At 45.5% G+C, this 27456-nt stretch overlaps 1 protein-coding gene across 1 annotated transcript; it reads right to left on the reverse strand.

Annotated features, from left to right (window-relative positions):
• Positions 1-408: 408 nt before the first annotated feature.
• Positions 409-27441, reverse strand: stai (stathmin). The gene is made up of 6 exons (XM_089553755.1): positions 26061-27441; positions 14620-14785; positions 5364-5505; positions 4382-4547; positions 2733-2860; positions 409-904 (listed from the first exon to the last, which is right to left on the reverse strand). Exons 1-6 carry the CDS (start codon positions 26259-26261, stop codon positions 781-783), a joined length of 927 nt encoding a protein of 308 aa, XP_089409881.1. The 5' UTR covers positions 26262-27441; the 3' UTR covers positions 409-780.
• Positions 27442-27456: the final 15 nt, after the last annotated feature.

The raw sequence follows: 27456 nt of genomic DNA on the forward strand, positions 1-27456 counted from the left end.
CAACAAAATCTATCAACGGGAGTCTTTTTTATGGAAAGGTAGCACCGATCGTAACGCCTTCGTCATAGAGCACTATTGAGCTTATCTGAATCTGAATTTCCAGTCTTGTAAAATCACAACATTAGCTGCAAGCCGCTGCGGTGGCTCGGTAGTTATGGTGCTCGGCTGCTGACCCGAAAGATGCGGGTTCGATCCCTTTGGCGGTGGAGGCTAAATTTCGATGGAGGCGCAATTCTAGACACCCGTGTAATGTGCTATGTCAGTGCTCGTTAAAGAACCTCAGGTGGTCGAAGTTTCCGGAACCCTCCACTACGGTGCCTCTCATGGCCTTAGTTGCTTTGGGACGTTAAACCCCATAAAACGAAACCGAAACTAAGGTACGTGGTTTACAAAAACCATATCTTGGTCGTATTCAAAAGCTAACTACACTTGACCGCATTTGTTGCTTAACATGGATTCCCATAAAGGGTACCGAAGCTACGTCATTGCTACGGGACGATTTGGTAATGCCCTTATGAATTACATTACCAACGCTAACAGCAGAACCCGTGAAGTAAATTACACAAAATGAGCACTCAATTTCCCGCGACCGTTCTGTCTCGGGAAGCTCTTCAGAACTTCGCTTTCAAGGTTGGTCACATCTGGCGCTGGTACTCTCACGCGAATACTCAGACTCCCTTTAACTGCACTGTCTCTTTTTCTTCCATAAGATGCTGAGCAACTGAGCTGAAGCTTCTGAGGTCGGAATATGGTGGACTTGTATCCCGCGTGGCCCCAATGCTAGGCAGGTATCTCCATGGAGTCCTGTATGGTCGCTTGTCGCAGGAGCTTCCTCCTCCTAACTCGCTCGGCGTGTTCCTCCTTGGCGCGCAGCTTAAGCACCATCTGCTCGAGTCGCTTCTCTCTACGAAGGGAGAAAGGCCGATAAACAAATATCAGTAATCGTGGAGAATCATCTGTTGGAGTAACACGGTTACGGCGATAAGATTGAGAAGAAACAACTTTCGGTTCATTTTTTTTTCTTAGAAGCGAAAGGGTAGACACTTTGGTTTGTTGGTGCATAATACGAATAAATGAGCAGCGCGACCAAGACAGGGACAGAAGGACAGGTCGCGGTCCAAAGTAGACTTCGTTGGTCTCGATCGACACCAGGAGTGCATTGTCAGGTGGCGCCCATATGCAGTGCGGCAGGATTCGGAACTTGGACAGAGAGGTCAGTTACTTTTGACCTCGATAATAGATAGATGTAGCTTCAAGCAATGGTGACTATTGTGGAAGTTAGGGCTGTAGACGAGTGTCCCATCTGTCCCTGTCTTGGTAGGACTACGTATTTCCTCGGAAAAAACCGAAACTCATAGCTGTAGCGCTGCCATTTGCGGAAAGGCCCTAATTCCTATTCAGTTCAGCTCGCATGAACAAGCCCAAGTGGTTTTGCGAGAATAATGATGATTTTGTTATCTTCAGCATCCCCTAAAGGTCTTCATGAGAGTGCTGAGCAGACAAGACAGGAAAAGGAGGGGCCTGTTATGGCGTACGTGTAGAGGAAGCCAGCAGTCGTCGAAACCAAGGACAATATTTGTTTTCGTAACTTTCTGTTGTTGATTCATGAAAAATCAGATGTGCGCAACAATATCCTACGCAGAAAATAATTGATTAGTAAGAAGGAAAAAAAAGTGAACGAAATACCGCTGGTGAGATGTAGCAGCCGTTTATTTTACTTTCAAAGCTGTTATCTTTCAGGTAAGCAATTATTATGCACTACAGATTTTTCACGAATCATCATCACAAATTAACTAAAGAAACACTCTCTCTTCTGCTTTCCTCGATTTCAGTGACTGTCGGCTCCCTCCATATTCATGACAGTGTTTAAAGAGGAGAGGACAGGAGTGAAAACGACCAGTTTATATCAGCAACCTCCCTCGTTACACAGAGAGCCGACAGAGAACTACTGCTCTTAAATGAGTCTTTCCGAGTAGGTTTGAGCGTTGAGCGATCAGTCAAAACAGGGAATTAAATACCAGAAACTACGTCAACATCGGTTGCAGGGTTCCTAAGGGCAAGTCCTGACCACAAAAGAGCCTGCCTCTAGGCAGACAACGATTAAACAAAAAAAAACTAACACAGCGTTTGTGCAACACATGTGACATTCACCTCAGTGCGCCTTGAATATATATATCCTCACTTGGTGCTGAAAACGCCGCGGAAGATGGGCGAAGAGACTGAATTGGTTTCTGAGCGAACTCCCTATAGGGCCGACTTGCGCCCGCAAATAACTCAGAAGCTTGGCAGCAACGATAGCAACAAATGACACATAATGCAAAGATTTTTCCTCACTTAATGACTGTTTTCAGCTACATCAGAATGAAGAGTATAAATTTATGTACACGATTGTTGTGGGAATGGTGAAAGAAACCGGACTACGCTGTGCGTATGGCCAGCCGCAGGTAAGTCCTCGCACACCTCAATTAATATTAGTAAATTTAATAGAAAACAACATAATAACAATATCAATCACGGCTGTCTAATACAATGCACAAAGCCATGCAATGTTCATACCATTCACGCTTATTGATTAGTTCGAATACTGAAAACGGTGACAGCATTGACAGTTAGCTCGTGGTTCCTCGCTCTTTCATCAACGGCCTCATCTCAAAGCTGTAACCGCAGCGGTTCTATCACCGAGACCAAAGCTCGACTCAGCGGATTCCACCCTTGCACTCTCAGCCATTCACCTGGTCTCTGCCTTGGAAGCCATTTTTACAGCGTGCTTGGTCACCGGCTCTTCCTCAACGGGTTTCTTCGGGACAGCTGTTTCTTCGAGGAAGGCTTTGGCCTTTTTTACTTTTTCTTCAACTTGTTTCTGAAAGAAAAAAGAAGGAAAGAATAGTGGTTTAGTGCTAAACAGTACTCTTCTTTTGGGGGGTTGGATTTTCGCTCATTCCCTCTAACAAAAGGATGCACAAGGAAGCGCTGTCCAGAAAGTTGCGGATTTGTTCTTTGGTGGGAGGAAATTGTGGAGGATATTAAGGAACTCCTGGTTACAGTAAGGGCGTCACTTCAGAGGTAAAAGTTATTGGATGATCAAACATCGATGTAACAATTCTGAAAAAGCAGTTGGATTTGCAGTCGATGATTACTTTGATACTTCTTTACTCAATACTTCTTCTGCCCTCAGCCTAGCCTCCACACACGCAACAAAATTTTTGGGAGGGTGAAAGTGTGCGGGCGTGATTCAAGGGTGGCGATGGGTAAACGGGTGGGCGGGTGGCCAGACTCCTAGATAAGGGGCTGGGAAGGAAAGTGACTCATGCATCTGGAGAGAAACTGGTTTTCCCATTTCGCCGTCGCTTGTACGGTGACAGCGGTTATACGGAGCCCACCCTGAGCCTTCGCGTAACCGTGGTGGCGAGGAGAGGAGACCGTGGGGAGGAGAGACAGTACCACCGCTTCCGCAGTCAAACACATCTGAAGACGGTGCTAGGCACCAAACGGCCGCTCGTATAACATAGCTTTTAAGGACGCAAAAAGATGCATCATAACATGACAGCTACGCTGCTGCGCAATACGATGAGACATTCAGTAAACACAAGAAACAGCCCACAAAAGTGTTTGATCATCGTCATCGAACCGGTTAGCCTCACTGCAGGATAAAAAGGCTTCTAATGCTCTCTACTCAGCTCTGCGCTGTGTGTGTAATGACCACTAATTCCCGATTATTTCCTAATCTTATCGGCACGCTTGCAGACCCTGCTATTCCAAGTTATGTTGCCGGTTATCTGCTCTCAGCCTAACACGCTCAGACCAATATATCTACCCCGTCCTCAAAGCCGCTTCATGCCCGACCTCATGTCCTGTTCCTTTCCGTTAAAATAAAACAAAGTACCCTAAAAATTTTCTTCAGTAATCAGGTTTTTTATCAGGTTTTTCTTGTTTCACGCGTTTTCTTTTACTGCATTTGTTACGTTTTTTATACAATATCGTTTTGTTATCATCCTGTTGGATTCCATTCAGTCATGTTTCTTTGGCCTTATACACCACGTGTCATGCTTTTAATGTTCTTTCGCCGCTTTTTATCGTTTTTAGCAATGTCGTGTTTTCAGTCTTTGTGTCTTTTATCGCTTTTATGACCCTTTACATCATTCTGACGTTTGCTGCAGCTGATAGGTGGTGTGACGGTGTGCCTATATATTACGTGTTTCTTTCCAATAAAGGATCAGTTGTCAGTAGCGCGTTGTCCTGTCTACCTTTCTTGTGAGTGTCGTGTTCTGCGCTAACTTTTGTACGAAGAATAATGCACCAACTAGCCCAGCAACAAGTGTTACTTGAAACAAAACAGGCTAGGGCCTATGTAGGGGCTTTAGAGTATAATATGCCCACTGACCCTGCGCCGGTCTTCAGCTTTCTCCAGTTTGTCGCGGATGCTTTCCTTGGTGACGCCGCCCTTCTCCTTCCCCCTCCTCTTCTTCTTCTGGAGTAGCGGCGGTAGTTTTCGCCCTTTGCCTCCTGTCGAAGGCTTTTCTTCCTTCTCTGCGGACACCAGCTCAAACCTGCACAAACAATGTAGTGCAAGCGTGTAAAATAGTTCCGAAGGTCCCGGAACAGAGTGAACTAGTGACACTGGTAAAAGAAAGCAGTATCCAGTGCTATTTGATGCCAGTTTTAGAAGGAAAACCACAAAATTAATTTTTTAGGTTCAAGGGAACACCTGTGCTCGAGAAATAACTTCTGATTCGCACTGCTTAACGCAACATTTGCTCACTGCCGGCAACAACTCCTATTCCACCCCCTATAACTTGCCCGTCAGCGTAAGGATTTGGTTTGAAATTCACGAAAAAAATGCGAATACAAAGAGAAGAACACGTCCCACACTGAGTTGAAACCAAGCTCTTAAAGGAACCAACTGAGCCAAAAAGACTTACTTACCGTATGCTACCCCATATTCCAACAATTTCGGACAAAAATTCTGTAAATTGAAAAATTGTAAGGTACTTTTCAGGAAATATTGAAGGAAATGGCCAATTTTTCTGATACGTAGGAGAATCTTTCTTTTAAAGTGTGTCCATCGATCGTATCAAAAAAGTAGTACTCCGACATAAAACCGATGGGGAATGCTTTTGACGATAGCAAAAACTTAAGCAGAAATAAAAATCAAAACTGCCGTCGGGTGATCTGCGGATATTTGATTGTTATATTGAAATCTTACAATATATGGAAAAAAATTGCGTTCATAAAAGGTTTCCCGCCAAAAAAACTATGTTCGGTATGTCCGTCCAAGGTAGAACCTTCATTAGAGGCGAGATAATGTAAATTTATCTGTACCAACCTATCTTCTGTTATACAAATTGAGAGAAACGTGTACGTACGCAAGTCCTCCGGAGGCCTTGCTCTCGGGGCGCAGGACAAGGCCTTCATTCCTGAGCTTATCCAGGATGGCCTGCTGCTCGTGCCTCTCTCGCTCCTTGCCACTCATGCGCCGGGGACACTGCTTGCCCTCCACTACCAGCTCTGTCGAAAGAAAAAAAGAAGCAGTTGCATCTGTGAACAAAGCTGCCACACCGGGTAGGCACGGGCCGCGTCATGTCGTTCGCAAGTGGGCGTAGTCTTTCCCAGGAGGCTGTGTGCTCAACTGTGCCATAGGTAACAAGTTTCAACAAGTTTCATCGCTTTTGCCATCACAGCAAGTAAAGTGCCCAAAAGTTATACGGGCGGAACGCAAAAGGCGCCCGTGTGCTATGCGTTGTCAGTGCACGTCAAAGATCCCCAGGTGGTCGAAACTATTCCAAAGCCCTCCACTACGGCACCTCTTCCTCTCTTTCTTCTTTCACTCCCACCTTCCTCCCTTCCCTTACTACGGCGCGGTTCAGGTGTCCACCGAGATATATGAGACCGATACTGCGTCATTTCCTCTGCTCAAAACCAATTTTCATTTTAATTTTTCATCTGACGTCAGGTGCTGTTGTTGGTGGTGGTTATTTATTATGGATAATAAGTAGCCATTAACAACAACAACCGCTGCTACGCAGGCTGATCACTGCACTCTCTTGTGCATCGTGCGCCTGACGTCAGAACGCTTCTTGAAAATCACGAGAACACCCTGACAATAATAGGTCAATTCACCTCCGTCCGCGCGCACTGCAACGAAAACGAGAGCAAATTACAGCGCCCTCCTTTGACAACCGTCAGACTTATTGATTTTTGGTCGAAGGAGGCTGGCACTGAATCCGTGGGCTGCGGCTCACGTTGGGAACAGCTAAATATGAGGACGGAATAGAACTCAGAAGCGTCAGTGCTCTACGTACGAAATACTTATTTAGGTAGTAGTAGCGTCATCTCGTGCTTTCTGAAAGAATCACGGTCAAATTACAATTGGCTCAGAGACGAATAACTTTTTTTCACGGAGTTCAAAATTATCTCGGTAACTCCGCTGTTAAGTTTTCTTGCGCTACAAACATCTACTTGACTATAGTTTGCTTAGTATTCGTCGTTACTATGCGTAAAATGGGGAGAGACTACACTTGCTAGTAGTGTGACTTTTTTTTTCCTTCCTCACACGCGCATGGTAGGAGGTGATTTGTCGAATGCAAAACCATTGGACAGACCTGCTTTGCAACCACGCAGTCGTCCTTATTTTGTTCGCATGTTAGCCAAATATTCCACTACGATCATGTTTTAACGCAACAGTGTTTAAAGCCCTGTTCGACTGAAATAACCGGGGTCGGCGTCGGCGTTGCGAACGAAAAATCGCCAGCATGGCTCTGGCAGGTGGTCCCCAGAGAACAAACTAGGTGGCAGGTGGGACTCCTAGGTCACGTGACATTGCGGCGTCATCACTACCTTCCCACCTGATAGAGAGAGCAAACTGCCCTACATGGCGGATGGCAGTCAAGTTAATGACTGGTTGTTCGGGAAGACCAACCTTGGTAGCAAGACCCACGACTGGGAGCACCTGTCATCGTAGGCCAGTGGCGAATCGCTGATTGACCAACTTGAAAATGTACTGTGCCGAATTATTTTGCTAGGAGTATTTTATAGCTGGGAGTATTTTATACTCCTAGGTCACGTGACATTGCGGCGTCATCACTACCTTCCCACCTGATAGAGAGAGCAAACTGCCCTACATGGCGGACGGCAGTCAAGTTAATGACTGGTTGTTCGGGAAGACCAACCTTGGTAGCAAGACCCACGACTGGGAGCACCTGTCATCGTAGGCCAGTGGCGAATCGCTGATTGACCAACTTGAAAATGTACTGTGCCGCATTATTTTGCTAGGAGTATTTTATAGCTGGGAGTATTTTATACAGTGGAGACGTAAAAGTATTCCAGAACGCAGAATGCAAGCTTCGTCCGCCCGCCGCGCGGTGGCTCAAATGATGATGATACTCTGATGATGGCCCAAAACACGCGGGTTCCATCCCGGCCGCGGCGGTCTAATTTCGATGGAGTCGAAATTCGAGAAGCTAGTGTACTGTTCGATGTCAGTGCACGTTAAAGAAACCCAGGAGTTCGAAATTTCCGGAGCCCTTCACTACGGCGTCCCTCATAGCATGAGTCGCTTTGGGACGTTACACCATATAAACCTATAAACCTAAGCGAGCTTCGTCAGCGCGGCGGAAGGACAGGATACGAAAGTTAAATAGATCTGAAACGACATATTATAACATTTTCATTCTATTGATGTTTTAACGCCAAAAGGCATTTAAAGGCTACATGTTCACCGCTCTTTGTCCGCAACTTTCTTCCGTGCGGTTTCCGTCCAAAGCCGCACTACTAGGACCTGCATAATTTTTCAAACTGATGATTAATCAAGGCTCGAAATTCCCATTCCCTGTTTCTTGTAAGTGTCAGTTCCCAATACCGTCGATTAAACCTGCGCCAACTATTCACAGTTTCAAATTATTACTGACAATACAAACATTGCCAAACCAGACACTCACAGCATGCCAGAGTGCATTTTTTCATCACCAGGTAGCGGCAGCCAGGAGGAGCTTCCAGCACGTGCGCACAGGCGGCGTGCGGTACGCGCATCTCGACAACAAAAAATCACCTTGAGTGCACCAGATGGCGCCAGGAGTGAATGCCAGTTGCGTCATGGCCAATCAGCGGGTGCGCACTGGCGGCGCAAAAGTCGCTCGGGTAGAACGATCGTTGTGACTTGTCTCTTAATATTTCATACGCTGTGTTCCTGTCACCTAACGACACATTGGCGTCGACATCGGCGGAACCTTGAACAAGTACAGGTGGTATTCGCCGTGAACGCGATCGCCTTTGGAAGCGACAGGCGAAACTTTTAAAACGTAAGTGGACAGACAGCACGATCCCCTTAGGAAGAGTCAGGTGAGATCTTTGACCCCACAAGAGGAGCGAGAGCAAGAACTTTTCAGAAATGGAAACACGGGTAAGCACGCATGCATTCCAGCAGTAGGGAAGTGTAGGCGTAGCACGGATTACATCGCTTTTTCTTTATTTTAGCCTGCATGCACGGTTCGAAAGACGCTACGATCCCTGCCATCACTGGCCTCGAGTCAGTTTAAAGAAGAGAACTCGGTGGGTCACGTCGCTTGAGCCTATCACAAAAAAAAAAACGAAAAGGAGAGATGAATAGAAAAAACACTGGAATCATTATTATATACTGGCCCTGAGGGCTGACAGCAACGCGCAGCAAGTCTTCGTTCCAGGGCTAGATAGTATAATGATATCTTTTCGATCGGATTTCACATTTCATATTCAAGCTTCCGGCGGAGTACGTGAGCGTGGCATAACGCTGTTTCTTCGCTTGCGTAGGGACCAGATTGCCGTCTGCCTGCTTTGTGGGTGTGTTCCTGCTTCGGATGCTTCCATCATCGACGCCGTTATCATCATAGCATGGAACAAGATTCCATGTGAGCGCTCATGGCTACAGGGGCCACGGCACAAGTGCGTCATCCAGGAGACAACCAATCCAGGCCGACGACACTGGGCAAAGAAGCTTAAAAAGCCACCGCAGCTTGTCAACGAGTGCAGTCCGGCGGAGTACGTGAGCGTGGCATAACGCTGTTTCTTCGCTTGCGTAGGGACCAGATTGCCGTCTGCCTGCTTTGTGGGTGTGTTCCTGCTTCGGATGCTTCCATCATCGACGCCGTTATCATCATAGCATGGAACAAGATTCCATGTGAGCGCTCATGGCTACAGGGGCCACGGCACAAGTGCGTCATCCAGGAGACAACCAATCCAGGCCGACGACACTGGGCAAAGAAGCTTAAAAAGCCACCGCAGCTTGTCAACGAGTGCAGTCCGGCGGAGTACGTGAGCGTGGCATAACGCTGTTTCTTCGCTTGCGTAGGTAAGAGCGGCCTTAGTAAGTTTTTTTTTTTTTTTTTTGTTTTTGTCTGTGAAATCAATTCTGCTCCGCCGGACTGCACAGCTTTCTGTTCAGGATGTTAAAAAGTGACTGCCTCGCGTGCCTGAAAGCTCTTGCGCCTGATAGCCAGAGTCTTCGCTGCAGTGATTGTGATAACTCTTATCACACTGGAAAATGTTCAGGTGTCACAAAGACTATCTTGAAAAGCATGTCAGCAGAAGCCATATGTAGTTGGCTGTGTCCCACGTGCGCTAAACGTGAAACACGTGTGACGAACACTGAAAGCGAGCCTGGCTCTAACCGTGGGAGCTCGACGGCAGATTGTGATCAACCTTCTTTGAATGACGTCATGTCAAAGTTAGACATTGTCCTACGCCGTTTAGATGAACTTGAAAAAAAACAGGAGGAACAACTGGCTAAACATGATACCACCAATGAAAGCCTGCAAAAGCAAGCAGTAACGATACAGTGCATGGAAGAATCGCTCGATTTACTGTCTGCTAAGTACGATGAAGTGCTTGAAAATTTTGAATCACAGAAGCAAGACGTAAAAGAGCTAAAGAAAAAAACTACTGATCTGGAGGCGCAACTGCTTGTAAAGGACACTAGGCTTTCTCAGCTGGAAATGGAGGTGAATAGATTGGAATCCTATTCAAGGCTTAATAATTTGGAGATACACGGTGTCAAGTACAACAAGAACGAAGACTTGAAGGCAATAATAAGTTCAATTGCAGGTAGACTTGAACTCCCCATTCCCAGCAATGAGGAAATCGAAACAGTGCACAGGATGAAAGGCAAAGCCGATGCTGAAACTCCCATATTAGTACGTTTCTCCAGGAGGGAAACAAGAGAAAAGTGGCTTGCGAAACGAACCACACTCAAGGATGAGAACATTTACATTAATGAAAATCTAACAATGCTAACTAAGAAGCTTCGATGGATGGCAAAGCGTCTTGCGACTGATAAACTGTACAAATATGTTTGGGTGCGAAACGGTCGTATATTTGTAAGGAAAATTGAAGGTTCCCCTGTTATTACTGTTGAAAACGAAGCGGATTTGTGCAAGATAACGTGATGACTGCGAGTGTACGTTCATTTTGTGAATGGATGGAGATGCGCCGGGAATTTGTATCGGCTCAACCCTGCATAAGTTTTGATGTCATCCATGCAAATGTGAGAAGCCTTCGCAAACATTGGAACATGTTACAAATGTACCTTGAGAATTATTTAGCTGTTCTGGATGTCATAGCATTTACTGAGATCAATATCAGGGATTTTGAATCATCTCTTTACAATATACCGAACTATCAATCATGTGCATTGTGCAGGGAGGACAAACGTGGTGGTGGAGTGTTAGTTTTTGTTAAAAACTCTTGGTTTTGTGAACGCTTGAAAGTTGATTTCGATGAAGCAGAAGTTATAGCTCTTAATCTCACAAACGGTGATGAGGAATTGTTAGTTTGTGCTATCTACAGACCTCCTAACAAAAATATTATAGTTTTTTTAGAGGAGCTGGGTAGTTTCCTTAAAAGATATGGAGTAAACAAACGTGTGATTCTTACTGGAGATTTCAATATTGACATTTCAATAACTGACAAAGCAGGCGTAAGCGAATACCTAACGTTGTTGGCTAGTTTTGGTTTGGAAAATAAAATTCAAGGCTACACGCGAGAAGAATTCCTTGGCAACAGATTAACACAGACGTGCATTGACCATATCAGTACAACCGTGATGGAACAGGAGACGTGGGGCTGTATTATCAAAGAAAAAGTTGCTGATCATTATTTTGTTTCTCTTACGGTGCTAAAAGAGAGTAAAATAGAGGCACAGGAGCAACCTGCGGAAAGGCTTGTAATTAATAATGGCAAAGTAGATAAACTAATCAAGTCGTTCGACTGGAATTCGCTCTTACAGCACAATCACTTAGATGCTTACGAACTCCTTGTTGAACGTTTAAAATCAATTTACAACGCCTCAAAAACGAAGGTCCGGATGACACGTAGAAATAAGGCAAGTCCTTGGGTAAACAAAGAAATCATTGAATTATCCTATATTAAAAGTAAACTTTTAAGAAGGTGCAATGACCACCCACATGACATGGGACTAAGAGAAGAATTCAGGCAGCTGAGGAACAAAATCACAGCGAAAATACGACTGGCGAAAAAACTGTACCAACTAAATCAATTTTCGGCATGCAGCAAGGATGTAAAAAAAACTTGGAACTTAGTACAGAGCACTATAGGAAAACCACACAAGAAAAGCATTGATAACGTCTTAGAACAAGCATTTCCAGACGAAAACAGTGAAGACTTGGCTACCGAATTCAATAAGCGTTTTGTAGATTCTGTTTCCGCCTTGTGTAAACCGGGAACGTCGATAAGGAAAACTACTGCTGCTATTTCGAACATCCATTCAGCTTACATGCCTACTGTTACTGAGCTAGAACTACGGGATGTATTGAAAACAATGTCAATCACAAAATCGCCAGGGTATGATGGTGTTAGGATGAGGGATCTCATAGTGCATTTTGACAGATTTAAAACCATATTACTTTGTATTATTAATGGAACTTTCACAACCGGACATATTCATAGGTACATGAAAATAAGTTTAATAAGACCTTTGCACAAAAAAGGCTCTAAAAGAGATTTTAATAATTACAGGCCAATTGCGATCTTGTCCGCCATCGCTTGTATCATGGAGAAAATTGTACATGCCTATATGACGTCCTTTTGTGATAAGTACCATCTATTAAATGCCGCCCAGTATGGGTTCCGCAAAGGTAAAAGTACCTTAAGCCTACTGGAAGATTTTCATGATTTAATATGTAAAGAAATAGATAAAAATAACATTGTCCTTACACTTTTTATTGATTTACAAAAAGCGTTTGATACTATTAATCACAATTTACTATTAGCTAAACTCGACCATTTTGGTTTCAGAGGTCCTTACATGTCGTTTTTTAAGAGCTATTTTGCTGATCGAGAACAATGTGTTCGAATAGGCGAATCGTTCAGCACAATGTTACATGTTCACACTGGTGTTCCTCAGGGCTCTGTGTTAGGACCCTTATTATTCAATATTTACGTCAATGACGTGACCAATCTTCCGTTAAGCTCTCAGATTTTTTTATATGCCGATGACACTGCTCTGGTGGTACCAAGTGAAACTTATGAAGAAGCATGCGGCAGGATGCAACAGGATGTTCATTTTTTGATAGAATGGCTCAACGCTAATCAGATTTATACTAATATCTCAAAAACCTGCCTTCTTTGTTTTCATAGTCCATACAAACAACTTCGTACATGCTCTAATATATATCTTCATGATAAGAATTGTACAAGCTGTTCATGCACGCCGTTGGAACTTAAATCTAGTTTCAAGTATCTTGGCATGACATTTGACGAAACTCTGTCATGGAACATTCATATTCAGGAGCTAGCCAAACGTTTGCGCTTGGTGTGTGTTTATATGTATGCCCTGCGATCTATTTGCGATGTGTCGGTTAGAAAAATGGTTTATAAAGGTTTAGGAGAATCCATATTGCGATATGGAATAACCATTTACGGAACTGCATCACTGTATAAACTAAACATACTAAGCCGCATACTGTACAGAATTGCATCTAATCTCGCCTACGGAACTAGCTGTCATGATAAAGCGGTAAAAGCTAGTATGGAACATTTTGAGATGCTACCTGTACACAAGCAATTTATCTTTGAAATATTGCGCAAAAATTTCTTCCACAGCGTCTTTAAAACCGACAACATTAAAGCACGGCCTCTCCGTCAGTCGGAAAAATACGTCATACCACGGATTTACACCAACTATGGGAAAAAAACCCGCAGTCATTATGTTCCTTATTACTTCAATAAGATACAAACAACCCCGAGCATTAATGGATTAAAACAACTTAATAAGTTTCTTCGATCGTGGTTGAATAGTAATACTGAGTGATAAATTTTTAATCTATTTTTTTTTTTCTTTCCATGTTCTTCCATGTTCTTCCATGCTTTCTTGTATTCGATGTTTTTTGTTCATGTATTCGCCTTGCACCGCGGGAGCAGTATCTGAGTCTGTCTGGTTTCAGCTCTTTAGTGTTTTTATGTTTTATTGCATTGCGGAAGCAATTTCTGAGTCTGTCTTGTTCGAGCTCTTTTTTTTTTTTTGTGTGTGTGTGTGTGTGTTTTATTCACCGCTGATCATGTACTTCACACTCCGGCTGCCCAGCCACGCACACAAGCGATAACGCTTACGCGGGCTGGAGCATGTACTTGCGAATTGAAGTGAATAAAAGATATTATTATTATTATTATTATTTTATTTTTTCTCTCCGTGATTAGCTCGAGTGAAGCCACACCCGCGTTCTGACCTCGTCATCGGTGAAAACCGAAAAAACGAAAAAATCGAAAAAACGAAAAAATCGTTCCCTTTATACCTGCACTATATCAGCCCGTGCGAGGGAGCAAAAGGTGGGCTTCGTTCGGCACTCATTGAACATGAGACATGTTATGAGAATTGAATTGTCTCTTCATCTTCTCATGATATGATGATAAGGCTTAGAACGAATGCTTTTCGCGTTTCACTACGCTCTTCACCACGTGCATCAAGCTTCACTTAGTTAATAAACTGCTTATACCTGTACGTAATCAACAGCTTCCTTCACAGACTTCGTTGTATTGCGCGGGGAACCTCATTTTGTTATCTAGAGGGATAAGCGGGGCTGATATTGTTGATTCAATGGGAGATTGCCGGAATTTTCTTAAACCGTCGTTTAAGCTGAAAAAAAAAAACACTTGTTCTTGAGGCCAACCTTCAAGACGTGCCTGTCGGTAACGGAGAAACCAGTGGCAACATCTCAGAAGCTTCGATATTTACGGTAGGAGAACCATTTTTTTTTTTTGCTTTTTAATTATAATTGTTCGAAGTTTGTAATTTCATGAATCGCAGTGCAGCCACGATTACGCTGCCGAATCCCAGCTTTCCTCCGAGCATTGCCCAAGCACAATGTCAAGGTGGCACTCCGTTACCTTTCAGCATTGGATTAAGTGATCTTCAGTAAAGTGGCATAAACAATCGTATCCCTCTTTCCTGAAGTCAATTTCGAGGCACTTGTGACACTCACTCAATCAACTTGAGCCAATATGTTGCGCACACTGAATAGTTATTCATGGCAATCGCCACAAAACTTTACTATTTTTTTTTTCAGAGCTTCCAACCGCAACCATGACTCGGAGACAGAGCATGTATGCGTACTTCGATCGCCACTTCGATCCGCTTACCTATGTTCTGAAGCGGCTTGAAGTCGAGCTCGACGGCACGCACTTTCTCGGGCGCTGAAAACTCGGTGACCACGTCGGCGTACTCGTCGTACAGCTCATGTACGCCCGAGTCCGGACTCTGTGCCTCTTGCTCCAGCCCCGTCTGCGGCCTCGGAGTCGCCGTGCGCTGAATGGAGGAGGAGCGGAGAGCAGATGGGTCACACAGGTGAAAATTAGCTCGTATAAGGTGAAGAAACAGGCATGCAACTACAAATGACTGCACAACTTCATAACCCTTTCATTATAGACGTCGCATATCAAAGCGCTACCATTCAAAGCACCATCGGAGAATAACGCCGGCGGCATCGGTTCGTCATAAATTATTGCTATTTGGTCGAGGAGGTGGAGATGTGACGTCCAAGGAATAGATAAAACTTCAAATGCCTCACAGGCACAAGCGGCATCCGAACCAGTGGCTGGATAAACACATCACTTCCGCTGGCCGCCGCATTCAGTTACTACGCAATCGCCGACCCGAACGGCCAGCGTGTAAGCTGCCAGCTGCTTTGGATGACGTTGCCTTCATCTGCATCCATCCACGCACAAGTCAGTCCAAAAGTAAGAGAACGCAGGCACTTGCACGTGTGAGCTGAAGTATGAACGCGTGTCCGGTTGGATGTCAGCGGAAAGACTTATTTATTTATTTATTTATTTATTTATTTATTTATTTATTTATTTATTTATTTATTTATTTATTTATTTATTTATTTATTTATTTATTTATTTATTTATTTATTTATTTATTTATTTATTTATTTATTTATTTATTTATTTATTTATTTATTTATTTGTGACGTTGAGTGTGCCGCGCGGCATAAAACGTGGTGTTAGTCACGAAAGGTAGAATAAGTTACAGAAATGCATGAAGCCCGGTTGCGTGTAAAAAGTCACATAAACTTCGGGCATAAATGTTTTTAGTTACCCACACGTTCAAACTAGAGTCATTGTTTGCAGACAGTCCTGCCTCTTGAAGAACTCGAGCGCGCACCAGTGAAGTTCCGGGACATGTCCACAGTAGGTGGTGGACATTGGTGTCGGAAGCGGGTGCCTCGCAGTGAGGGCATTTTTGCGGCGCAGGAATCTTGTCACTTTTCCACTGGTTGCGAACAGCAGGCGTAAGGGCCACTCCGACACGCAGCCGCCTCAGAGAGACCTCCTCCACCCGTGATAGGTTGGGGGGAAGGGGGTAGGTACACGGGGGAATAAAAGCACGTGTACGCTGCCTGAGGGAGGCTGAAGATGTTAGATGTGTCAGAAGTGGATCTGGTGGCAAAGAGGCAGGTGGAGTTTGTGGAGTGTCAGTCTCACGAGATATGTCAGGTGCGATGCTGTGGACATCTGTGCGAGCTTGAACCCACTGAATGCGTATAGGCACCGGGTAAGATTTACAAGCAGCATGTATGGCCTGGGAAACCCGAAGGGTACCGCGGACTTTCTTTAGATGCTTCACGGCTTCTTGGGAATGGGTACATAGGTGCACCTGGTTATAAGGAGGGTCGTCAGGTAAAGCTGCTATGGCATTTAATATTGCTTGCAGCTCCAAAGAAAGAAATGATGAAGTGTCAGTAGAGTAGGTTTGTCGGCCGTAGAGTTGAGGGTGTGTCGGGCTTATAAAAGAAGTTGATCCTCCTGTTGGGGTTATGGCGATCTCTGTCTAAAGAGTGCAGCTGTCATGTTGCGTAGAAAAACCTTGTGGTAACGGCGGTGAGAAGAACTCCGACTTCTTATGACGGGCAGGCTTGTTTGATGTGATGTGACAGTAGTCCCATGGAGGTGGTTGAGGCGCGAACATCGGACGAAGAGAAACTCCGTGCTCTATTTGTTTGTCTCTGGGTAATTAAATCTTCCAGTGTGTTGAGCTGCGCATACTCCTGCAACAGACAAATAGAAGTTGCTCGAGGTAGGCCAGTAATGACTCGCATGGCTTCGTGGTTGAGTGTTTCAAGTGTGGACCACTGTCGTTTAGTAAGTTGTTGGAACTGAGCCTGGTATAGGAGCCGAGGTTGAAAGACAGTACGAACAAGTCGACGAGCTGTGTCTGAACGGGCACCTCCAGAGCGATGGGCTATCCTGCGGATGAGGCCAAGTGTGTTTAGAGCACTCTTGCGCATGGCTGACAACCAAGCCGTGCCCTTGCCTGAAGAATGAACGTGCAGGCCTAAAACATTGATATGTTCCACCTCAGGTAGTGGGGCATTGTCAATAGTGAGCACGAACGGAGTGGATTTGAAAGTACGGCGGCCAGCTGTATTGCCCACATGGACATAGCAAGACTTGGAGAGGTTGAGAGAGAGGCCAGTGTCGGCAAGAAAGTTATGGAGGATATTGAGGGCATTTTGCAGGGAGTCTTGCTGCACCTGAGCTGAGCGATTTGTTGACCAGAGAGTGATATCGTCTGCATATGCCAGAACCTGAACATTAGGAAGGGTGGAGAGACTGTGTACCAGAGGAATGAATGCGATGTTAAATAGAACTGGGGCTAAAACTGAGCCCTGCGGTACACCCCGATTAGAAATGAAGTGGTCTGTGGGTTTACCATTGACGCGGATAGCAAATGTTCTTTGCGAAAGAAAGGCATGAATTGCTCGACAAAGCTGCAAGGGCATGCCAAGTGATGCCATAGTGTTGAGGATGGCTGCGTGGAGAATGTTATCGTAGGCCTTTGTGATGTCTGTTGCCAGGACTGTGCGAACGAGACGGCTGTGAGGTGAGCGACGTATCACATCGTTGGCAAAGCGGTCAAGACCATCCTCAGCGCCGTATCCTGGTCGGAAACCGATTTGAGCAGACGAATATTTCTGGTGATGGTCGAGCCACCAAGAGATTCGAGTGGCAAGCAGTTTTTCATAGAGTTTACAAATTGTTGGGGTTAGAGAAATCGGTCGTAGGGCTCCAAGAGTTGTGGGTGGTTTTCCGGGCTTTGGTATCGGAACAACCACTGAATGTTTCCAATCGGATAGCATTTCACTGGATGTCCAGATTTGGTTAAAAATTTTGAGAAGTGCAGTCAATACTTCACCTTCCAGGTTCCGGAATAAGGCATAAGGTACACCGTCATGACCAGGTGCAGTGTTAGGGCGGATGTCTTCAATGGCAGCTATAAGCTCAGCCATGGTGAACAGGCAGGTGATCTCATCCTCTGCCTCATGTTTGGGACTGACTGGAACAGGCGCAGGTGAGCAATCATAATTTGGAAAGAACTGAAGGGCAGCTTGCGAAGCGAATTCGTCTGAAGAAAGACGAAGTGCAAGGCGAATACTCTCGGAATAGTCTTTGACGGACGGCGTGCGATCCATTGCATGAAACACACGCCACAATTGGCGGTTGCCGAGAGGGGTATTGAGTTGAGAACACCACTCTGTCCAGCGCTTGTGCAGAAGGTGTTTAGAATAGCGACGGGCCTTAGCTGTGACTCTATGAAGTTCCGTTCGTGCGTGTTGATCTGACGGATGGTGAGTGACGTATACGTCCAGCTGCTTGCGCCTTGCCCAGAGATTAAGCAGGTGAAAGTCAGGATTTGGTTGGTTTTCGTTGATAGTAGAAGAACTTGTGTTCTGAGTTAAGACAAGCATGAATGTAGAAAGGGCCGAGGCAGGAGTTATTGAGAGGAGGCGACCATCCATACGGAGACTGTCCCAAGAAGTGACATGGATCTTGCGGCGAATTTTACGTAATGTACTTGAGACAAAGTCAATTAGAATAGGGGAGTGATCACTGCCCCAGGTGTCGGCTTCGCAAGACCAGTGAGGATTGCCGGGACCCAGCCACCAGGTAAGGTCCGGAGTTGATGGAGGAGCACGTGGTCGGGTAGAATTAGAGGAGTTGTTCAAAAGTGTAAAGGACTGGTCGAAAAACGTGTCGTAAATCTGATCTCCACGTTTAGAGTTATGAGTGTATCCCCAGGCTATATGTGGGCCATTAAAATCTCCTCCAACTAATATGACTTGGGCAACGCTTAACTTACCCTTACGAATACACTGCGATAGGTCTAAAGATCTCTCCCGCGCAAGTTCTCATTCGCTCTTATAGAGTAATAGATCGCCGGGAGGCACTACTCTGTAAATGCGCCTCGTCTGCTCCTAACCCACAATATTTTGTCTGTGCGCAAAATGATCGAATACAAATTATGCACCATTATGTACAAATCTGTTAAAGAGCTACTTCCTTTTTCAATAACTACCGGTTAACAAATTGCGCGTCGCAACGACACACGTTTTGCTGATCACAACAACTTCTTACTCCCTAAACCTAACACTAATTATGGTAAACAAACAGTTCGTTTCTCCGCTACCACTTTATGGAACTCATTACCTGTTACCATTAAGCAATCATCAAATATCTGTGCCTTTAAATCCGCTCTTCGTCAGTTTTTACAATCCCTCTAATAGTATTTCTCATGGTTAATGGTACTAGTTTTGTAATTTATATCTCTCTATGATTTTTGTTTTGTGTTGTTCTGTACGCTTTTAGGTGTGTAATCATTTTTCATTCAAATAAGTTTTTGCATTATTTCCTGTTGCTCACTTTCTGCTCTTTACTGATGCCAACATCTTTATAATTTTTGCATCTGCTGCCCAATATTTATTCTTACAATTGTTCATACAGGAGGTCCCGTCCACAGTCTCTGACTTTGGGACCTCCTTCTGTATTGCAGTTTTTTATTCTTCTTGTACCATAAACATGCAATAAACGAACCTTGAACCTTGAACAGACACCGGTTTTTCTCGAAAACGAGACCTCTAACGGTATCGCATTAAAAAGGCGCATAGAAGCGCCATCTCGTGACCATGCGGCAAATCACACAGAGCGGCGAGAGGTTCGAACCAAGGACTTCAACTGTCATTGCCGTGAATGAGTTCAGTAAAAACTGCTGATGCCGTTGCATTGTCAAGGGTTAATAGTAATTAAGCAACCTCCCTGCCTTTCCTCTTATTCGTCCTCCTCCTCCTCCTTGATTTTTTCTCTAGACGTCACGCATCTTTTCAAGGTTCTAGATTCTTCGCGCAAACTTGACTGTAATACCAAGCGCGTATTTTTCCCGGACGACGCTAGTTGTGTACGGTTGAGGGACGAGCAAAACTAGCTATGTTGCGCTTGTAGCCTCATAAAGATTTTTTTAGACGCTGTTTACAGCGTGTTATTGTCTTCAGTAGTCGAACAGGGTGGAGCGGAGGCCGCAACTATAAACCAGTATTTCTCGGCCTTCCTTGACACTATACCATTTGTGCTGTTTCTCCAAAATGGTTCCATATTCTGCGGCGCAAAAACTTTTACTAAGCACCACAAGATGGTACTACAGGGCAAGTGACCACTGGAAGCCTCCATACGTACATCGCGTGTTCGGGTGTTAGTGCACTTCCCTTCTCCGAAGCTTTCTTGAACCGATTTCGTATATCCGTAACTTACCCATAATACCGACTTAAGCTTTAACGATACCGCAGATCGCAAAAAATTGATGTCAATTCCTCCCGACAATGTCGGCGCTGAAAAGAATGCCTCAGGCCGAAAACGTCTAAAAGCAATAGAGACCCAGTCTATGCATATTTTCTAGATATTGATTAGGCCGGCTAAAATTATTACCAGCGTCGGCCCCACGCAATAATATTGTTGTGGCTGTGAGATGTTGTTTTGACTTGCGTTGCTCGACTTGGCACGACATTGTAGAAGGCTACATCCTTGCCCCTGACAATACTCCGCTGCATGCCAATTTCTTATCTCCAGAAAAGAAGAAGGCTATCGTCACTAATATCATGATGAAAGAAATACTCCCCGAAACCACTGGTACCTCGGGTGGACAATGGCCGGCAATCAACTCGAAATAGTCTGGTCTCGAGAATAGAACCGTTGTACGCAGCTCCTGACCGGTTAAATATCCATACAGCACTCGCCGTGCGTTGTCGTTTCTTCAGTCCCTGTTTCTTTGCGCTGTTTGTTCTAATGGATCGATATGTACGGCAAGACTGGACCTCAGGCTAAATTATCACGTGGCGAAAGAATAGCACGAGCTTCGGCAGCCGGCAGTTGTCATGCGTCGTTAATACGACCTTCTTTAATGTGCATGACTCGAATTGTGGGCAGTTCTTCTGCCGAATAAATTTTCTGAACGCAATAACGCTTTTTAACACGCAAGCTCTCTGCCAGGCAAACAGACAGGGTAAAAATGTACTGAGTCTATTGTGGCTCTTCGAAAACATAGCGCAAAAAAGACACAGACGACAGTGGGCAGGACAGGCGCTAACTTGCAACTTTATTTTCGAAATGCCACTACCTCTAATATATAGGAGCCGATCACCACCGTCAAGCGATGAGCATGATGGTGGTGATCCTTTCCTTATTTTATCGCAATTTTTGCTTATTTTCCACACGCTGCAATCTTGATTGTGCTCTCCTTCGCGCATGCTCATCGCTACATGATGGTGATCGGCTCCTATATGCTCTTCTTAGCTTTTAGTTGTTACGGATGACTCGCTTAATGAATTTTTTTTTCCGGGTACCAGAGTGCACATATTGAGCAACAACGACTGTACACATGTGATAACCTTCTTGAATCAACAGCGCGAACGAAGACGAGCACAGAAGACAAGGAAACGGACGACACAGCTCCGTGTCGTTCGTTTCCGTTTCCTTGTCCTTTGTGCTCGTCTTCGTTCACGCTGTTGATTCAAGATGCTTAACCAACTAGCCCGCCAAAACGTGTTAACGTGATAACCAACATAGTAGACGAGAGAACGGGCAGACTGGCTCCTCCGTGACATTAGTGGGGCCGTGCGGGGATCTAAAAACGTGTTCCTTTGTAATAATAAGGTCTCTCCCTCTCTCTCCCTCTCTCTCTTTCTCTCTCTCTCTCTCTCTCGCTCTGCAATTCCGCCGAGCTCGCCACAAGGAGCATCTTGCGTTTAGAAGCTGATAACGGTTGAAGATAACAGCGAGCGGGACTGGCTGTTTAACGCGCGGGAGAAAGGATGAGGCGCTAGCCCCGTGACCTAAAGTAGCGCCAGGCGAAACTGGTCTCTTCGCGCCACCGCGGGTTTGATTCCCGCTCGGAGCTATTGGTGTGTGAAGTTCATCATTCTGTTCTTTTTTCTCGGACGCTCAGAAAACGGCTGAGTGAGCCCTCCCTACTAATCTGCCGCTGAGGTTACCCTCTCCATGCTCTGTACCATTAACATCGGAGACCAGCTTTTCGTTCGCATGACCGTTATAATGTTCACGCACCAATAAAAACTGTCTTGTCGCCATTTAGTTGCTAGACCACGCGCCTTATAACACGGTTTAAGTGCCGCTGTTCGCTACTGAAACAACTGCTCCCTGGATTTCTTGACAGCTTTTACGGCTGCGGTCCCCCTCCATCGGTTTCTCGACAATATAGCGTTTTATTATGGCGTGTGCCGCTACTGCTTTCCCACGTATCGCGCATGCTCAGTGCGCATGCGCAGACTGAGTTTAGGGCGCTAATTGTCACCATGTTCCTGCCAGGCAACTGCTCGCCCTCAAGCCGTGCCCGGACAAAAGAGTGCGTGCGCACTGGCAGGAGGCGGTATGCGCTATGTGCTATGCTAAAACTCTGTACAGAGATGTTTATGCGCAAGTCTCGCATGCAGAGGCACTAGTGTCGATTTATGGCAGCGCTTTTACGTTCCGCCCTCTTTTCTCACTAATTTTCTTCCTCGCAAAAAAAAATTAGGAGGACGCCTAAACTTCGCCTTGAGAGTAGACAGGATAGCGCCTTCTCCTCCATTTTCTCTTTTATTTTTCTTTTTTCGCATATTTATATTTGATTTTTTTAGTTACTAAAATATGAGCGCGCGTCCGAGACACACGTTGCTAAGCAATGAACACCACAACGTGTTCGCTAGGTGCCCCTGTAACATGGTTGACCCCACCGCCCTTCGTGGCCTACATAACTGTGTAAAATAAATACCATGAAACGAAAAAAACCCTTCGTGGCCTATGCGTTGCGTACCCGGCTGGCAAGCAGAGGGCGTGTACTCGAAACCCAATGCCGGCTAATTTTTTTTATATTCTGAAATACCCGCATTACAGCAACTTCGTCATCAATTTTGGCTTCATTTGGAACCTCCCACAATATGTATGCTTCATTTGAAACTTCTTGAATATTTTCTAACTGACGCAGGACGGCCGACGAGGACGTAGGTTTTTCAGCAGAACGGCATCTTACGATATCGCGTAATAACGCGCTCGGGAGGGCAAGTATCTGAAAAACCAACAATTGCTCGGGTCGGAATTTTCATTCTTTTGCACAGAGCCTGAACAGAGTACACCTCTCGCTGTCTATCTCTCACCCGGCAAAAGACAACAAGACGGAAATGTTAACGCTTCTTGGAATTGCACACAGATTTGCGCGGATTCAATTTTGCGTTCGCACAGCAAAGCACACCTGGACATCACTAGAGGGCACCCGTGTCTTTAGCACGTTCATTGCGGAAGCGATTTTCCCAGACTTAATCTCTGTACGTCGTGGCCCACCGGTGGGCACCCTTATATTTTCTTTAGAGGTGGCGGGTCCCACCAGTGAACCATTGGCGAAGTCTAGTTCTTGAAAGCACCAACAGGTGGCAATTCTTGATGAGAATTGCCAACACAGTAAACAAAAAAAATAGTAAATAAAGAAAAGCTGAGCATATTGGCAATTGCCACCACCCCGTTTCAAAGGGGGAGCTCCTATCCATCCATCCATCCATCCATCCATCCATCCATCCATCCATCCATCCATCCATCCATCCATCCATCCATCCATCCGTGTGCTTTTCCAAGGATCTTTGAAAAATCTTAGCTTTCGCCCAGCTCAGTATTCCGGGCCACACAGCATGATAACGCGACGTGAGGCACGTCACCCTACCGGCGACCCACGACGCAGTGTGCATACGGCCCATCACGCGTCCCTGCGTGGTAGCAGTTTAAGTTGTTCGTCTTCATCAAGTGAGCTTCGAAGAAAAGCAAGACTAAGACCAACTGTTGAGCATTGAGCGGGGGTGCCCTAAGCAACCTGAGATTTACTTCAGACGCTTATTTTAATACGGCGGCTTGTCGCGATATCCGCTGTATTGATGAACTCGCCAAATTCCGCCGGTAAAGCAGTCCAGCTGACTAGGTCTGGAGGTCTCGACGGATTCTAAGTCCCGGTTTACAGCATGCTAGGAGTGACATTAAAGGAAAGCAAGCATCTATAGAGGGATTTAAGTGAAGTAGAACTTTTTGACGGGTTAGTTGGTACATCTTCTGGAAAGAATCTTTCACAATCTTTCAACCTGTGCTGTCATTCACCTTCACAAGTGCTATCAACCCTGCTTTTTGTAATAGCGACCTCCCTATGACTTGTTGTGCTGTTATCACTCGTCCAGCACCGCATTTGTTTTTAGTTTTTTATTGGCTACTCTCATGTTCACACACCCTCATGCAGCTCAGCGGCTATAAAACGAGCGCCTCATTTCCTTTCCTGTTATTAAAATTGGAAGTTGCGCCTTTTTCCTGTTCTGTGTTTTCTTCCTGTTTCGTCCTTTTTTGGCGTACGACATTCTTTCAAGATTGAAGTGAACTTTCTGCAATATTGCCGCGAATCTTTGCTGTGTTTGTTCATTCTTCAAAGGTGCAGACACGCGGCTCACCGCTTCTTTTTGATGCAAGAGGAGACCAGATTTATCTCGATTTATCGCATCCAGGCGGAGCCGATTCTACGTTCTTCCAGACAGTTGTAGCAACTTTGCACTCGTGTCTGGACAGTTCGTTATCAGCTTTAAACTTAGCACGACCAAGACCGGCGGGCATCCTGTTCGACGACCGCCGAGCACGCCTGTTGCTACGCCGCCGCCGACTCATTCAGTCCTTTGCAGGCGCAAGTCAGCCCAAATAAAGAGTTTCGTTTAGAAGCCATATTCGCTATCTTCCTGCTCTCCGGACTGCAGTCACCACTCCGTAACAATGTGCGCATCCACTTACGCAGTTTGAAGTTATTAGCGTGAGACTTTAGATCGTTATCAGCTTCTTCTGAGCATGCATATCAAACAATATGTTTGAATCGGGCAATTCTTTTCAAGCAGCAACAAAAAGTGTATGTGCCTCTGCCCTTGGACTCCTGATGCTCTGCTAGAGATAATGCCACAATACCAAACTACCACACTATGCCGAGTGCTTCACCTAAAACTTTGCGCAATTTTTAAAAATAGGCTTTTTGAGTTAAAAGAGCGATTTTTTTCGGCACAGCATTATCAGCAGTGTAGTACATCGGAACACAGCTAGGACGTGCTAACTAGCAGGCTGGTTGACTAATATTGAATAGTTAACTTTCTAACTATTACTGTTAGGCTCCTTATTAATGAGATGCCTGTAGCTCACTGTCAGTAATATTCATATCAGTTTTCATAATTTAGGAAAGCCGCCGCGGTGGCTCAGTGGTTATGGTGCTCGGCTGCTGACCCGAAATGGTATTCTTTGGAGGCGAAATTCTAGAGGCCCGTGTACTGTGCAATGTCAGTGCACGTTAAAGAACCCTAGGTGGTCGAAATTTTCGGAGCCCTCCACTACGGCGTCTCTCATAGCCTCAGTCGGTTTGGGACGTTAAACCCCATAAAACAAACCAGAATTTAGAAAACGCGGTTACCGTCGGTGCTATGGCAGGACAGATTGGGTTATTTCGACGACTCACGTGCATTGGAGAGGTTGTTTTGCCGGCAAGCTTCTCGAAAGCGCGTGTATTTTGGCGCAATGTAGCAAAAATTTGTTGGGCCACAGCGCCGAGGGTAACCGCGTTTTCTAACTTCTAAAACCGATATAGATATTACTTACCGTGGTCTAGACTTCGCTCAAAAACTAAGGAGCCTTGCAGTAATAGTTAAAAAGTTAACTATTCAGTATTATAGTTGATCTTTGTGGTAGAACCGCATTAGCTGTATTCTGATGTACTACACCGCTGATAATGCTATGCCGAAAAAAAGCGATCTCCTGACTCAATAAGCCTATTTTTAAAAATTGGGCAAAGTCTTAGGGGACCCTGTATATTGTTAACGCCTCAACAGAGGGCATGCCTGTGCGGGCATAGTATTTCTATAAAATATAGATGTAGCGCATCTTAAACGCGATACCACATGGAGCACAGTATTCATCACCTATAGTGTAGAGCATGGTTAAGGGCAGCGCTTTGTTTTGCAAACGTTGATCGTCGCGTGATAGACATGCATTTTCATCCTCTGGATAGGGACCCGTGCTAATCTGACGGGGCGCATGACAACATATATTGACAAGCTGTGCGCCAAGAGTGATAACAGGTTGCCTCCCTTTCGATTCCAACTAATCAACCAGCCGGCAGGCTGGTCCAACCACCGGAAACAACTCGTTTTTGTGTCCTGTGCTTGCCTGTACCACATGTGCACAACATGCGTCCTTACCTGAAAGATTTCCTTGGGTTCCTCTTCTGGCACATCTTCCGGTCCCGCTGGGTCGCCGTCAGATACGTCCTCTTTATCCTGAACATCACCAGCTGGGTTTGTCAGCACCGGTGTCGTCGGTATAGAACCGGTGTCCTTAACGATGACGCTCTCCGCTCTGGGCACACTGGACGAAACGCGCGTGGACGGTACACAGCCCATACCAGGAGTCAGAACGGGCGAAAGTGTCAGCTTTCACAGAAGTCTTCTTCAAGGACGACCAATTCACGAACGATGGCTCGGAGTTGCTCTCGGTCGCCGCTGCCACGAAACGTACGGCGCTTTCAGACAGGCCGAGAAGTTTCGCGAACGTACACTTGTTGCAGGAAGCCTATGCGGAACTCTTCACCGAAAGGTGTCCAGATAAATTAAGCAAGTTCAGTGTTCTCGCGGAATTTGCCTTACGCCACACAGATCACACAGAACATCGTTCCTATGACAGACACTAGCTTAGTGAGTCTTTTCAGAACTGACTTGTTTTCACGTAACTTTCAACCTCCGTAGATAACAACTGGCGGAATATAACAATTCTGAGTGCTGAAAAATTCCAGCAAATAAATTTTGTGGGGCCTTTGGACATGAACGTGCAGATAATTTCCCGTATAGTATGGTGCAACTCCGCGACCTCGCTGAGGGCAAAACCAGATTTTTTTTCCCGAAATCCTGTGGACCCTCGTTTGATTTCCAACTACTGCACAGTCATAGACTAGGACTCGTTCCAGGCCAGTTGGGGAAGGTTAATTTGTTCTTTCAAAGGTGTGGAGGTGAATACGAGCCCTTAATACGATGCTCTAAACAAGTGAGTTTTGACAAATTAACCTGAAAGCACAGTTACTAAGATAACCACAAGATGTGCTTTAACTCATAATAACTCATAATAATAATAACTCATTTAATAATGTTCTAGTTATTATCTAAGTAACCCTAATCATTCACTACTGAAAACCTAGGACAGCTAAAATCAAGGCACGACTATCCACAGCTTGAATACGGCAACTAATGGAGGTGCCGCTACAATGCGGCGCTCAAGACATGGCTTTCACTAACTTCGAACCACCACCTCAGGGGACCTGACGTGGCAAGTCTACGGGGCCGACCGTGTCGCCATTAGCGCCACACCTAATGGACGTTCAGGGGAAAAATCCGGCTGTCAATGTTTCCCCGTACCCTACAAAAGCAGCCAGCGTGCAGTCGCGCGCGCGAGTGTTCGTGCGTCTCAAGCGGGCACCGGGCCGCCTACCACTGCGGTGCCTTGGCGGGGGGGCAGTGTGCCCTCACCGCAGCGGCGGTGGTGACATCGATTCGCTGACCGGCACTCACCAGCTCGCTATGCAAGCGGTGGGTTGGAGAAGCGGAG

Source organism: Amblyomma mixtum, chromosome 7, assembly GCF_055824585.1.
Source record: "Amblyomma mixtum isolate Tamu chromosome 7, ASM5582458v1, whole genome shotgun sequence".
Lineage (NCBI taxonomy): Eukaryota > Metazoa > Arthropoda > Arachnida > Ixodida > Ixodidae > Amblyomma > Amblyomma mixtum.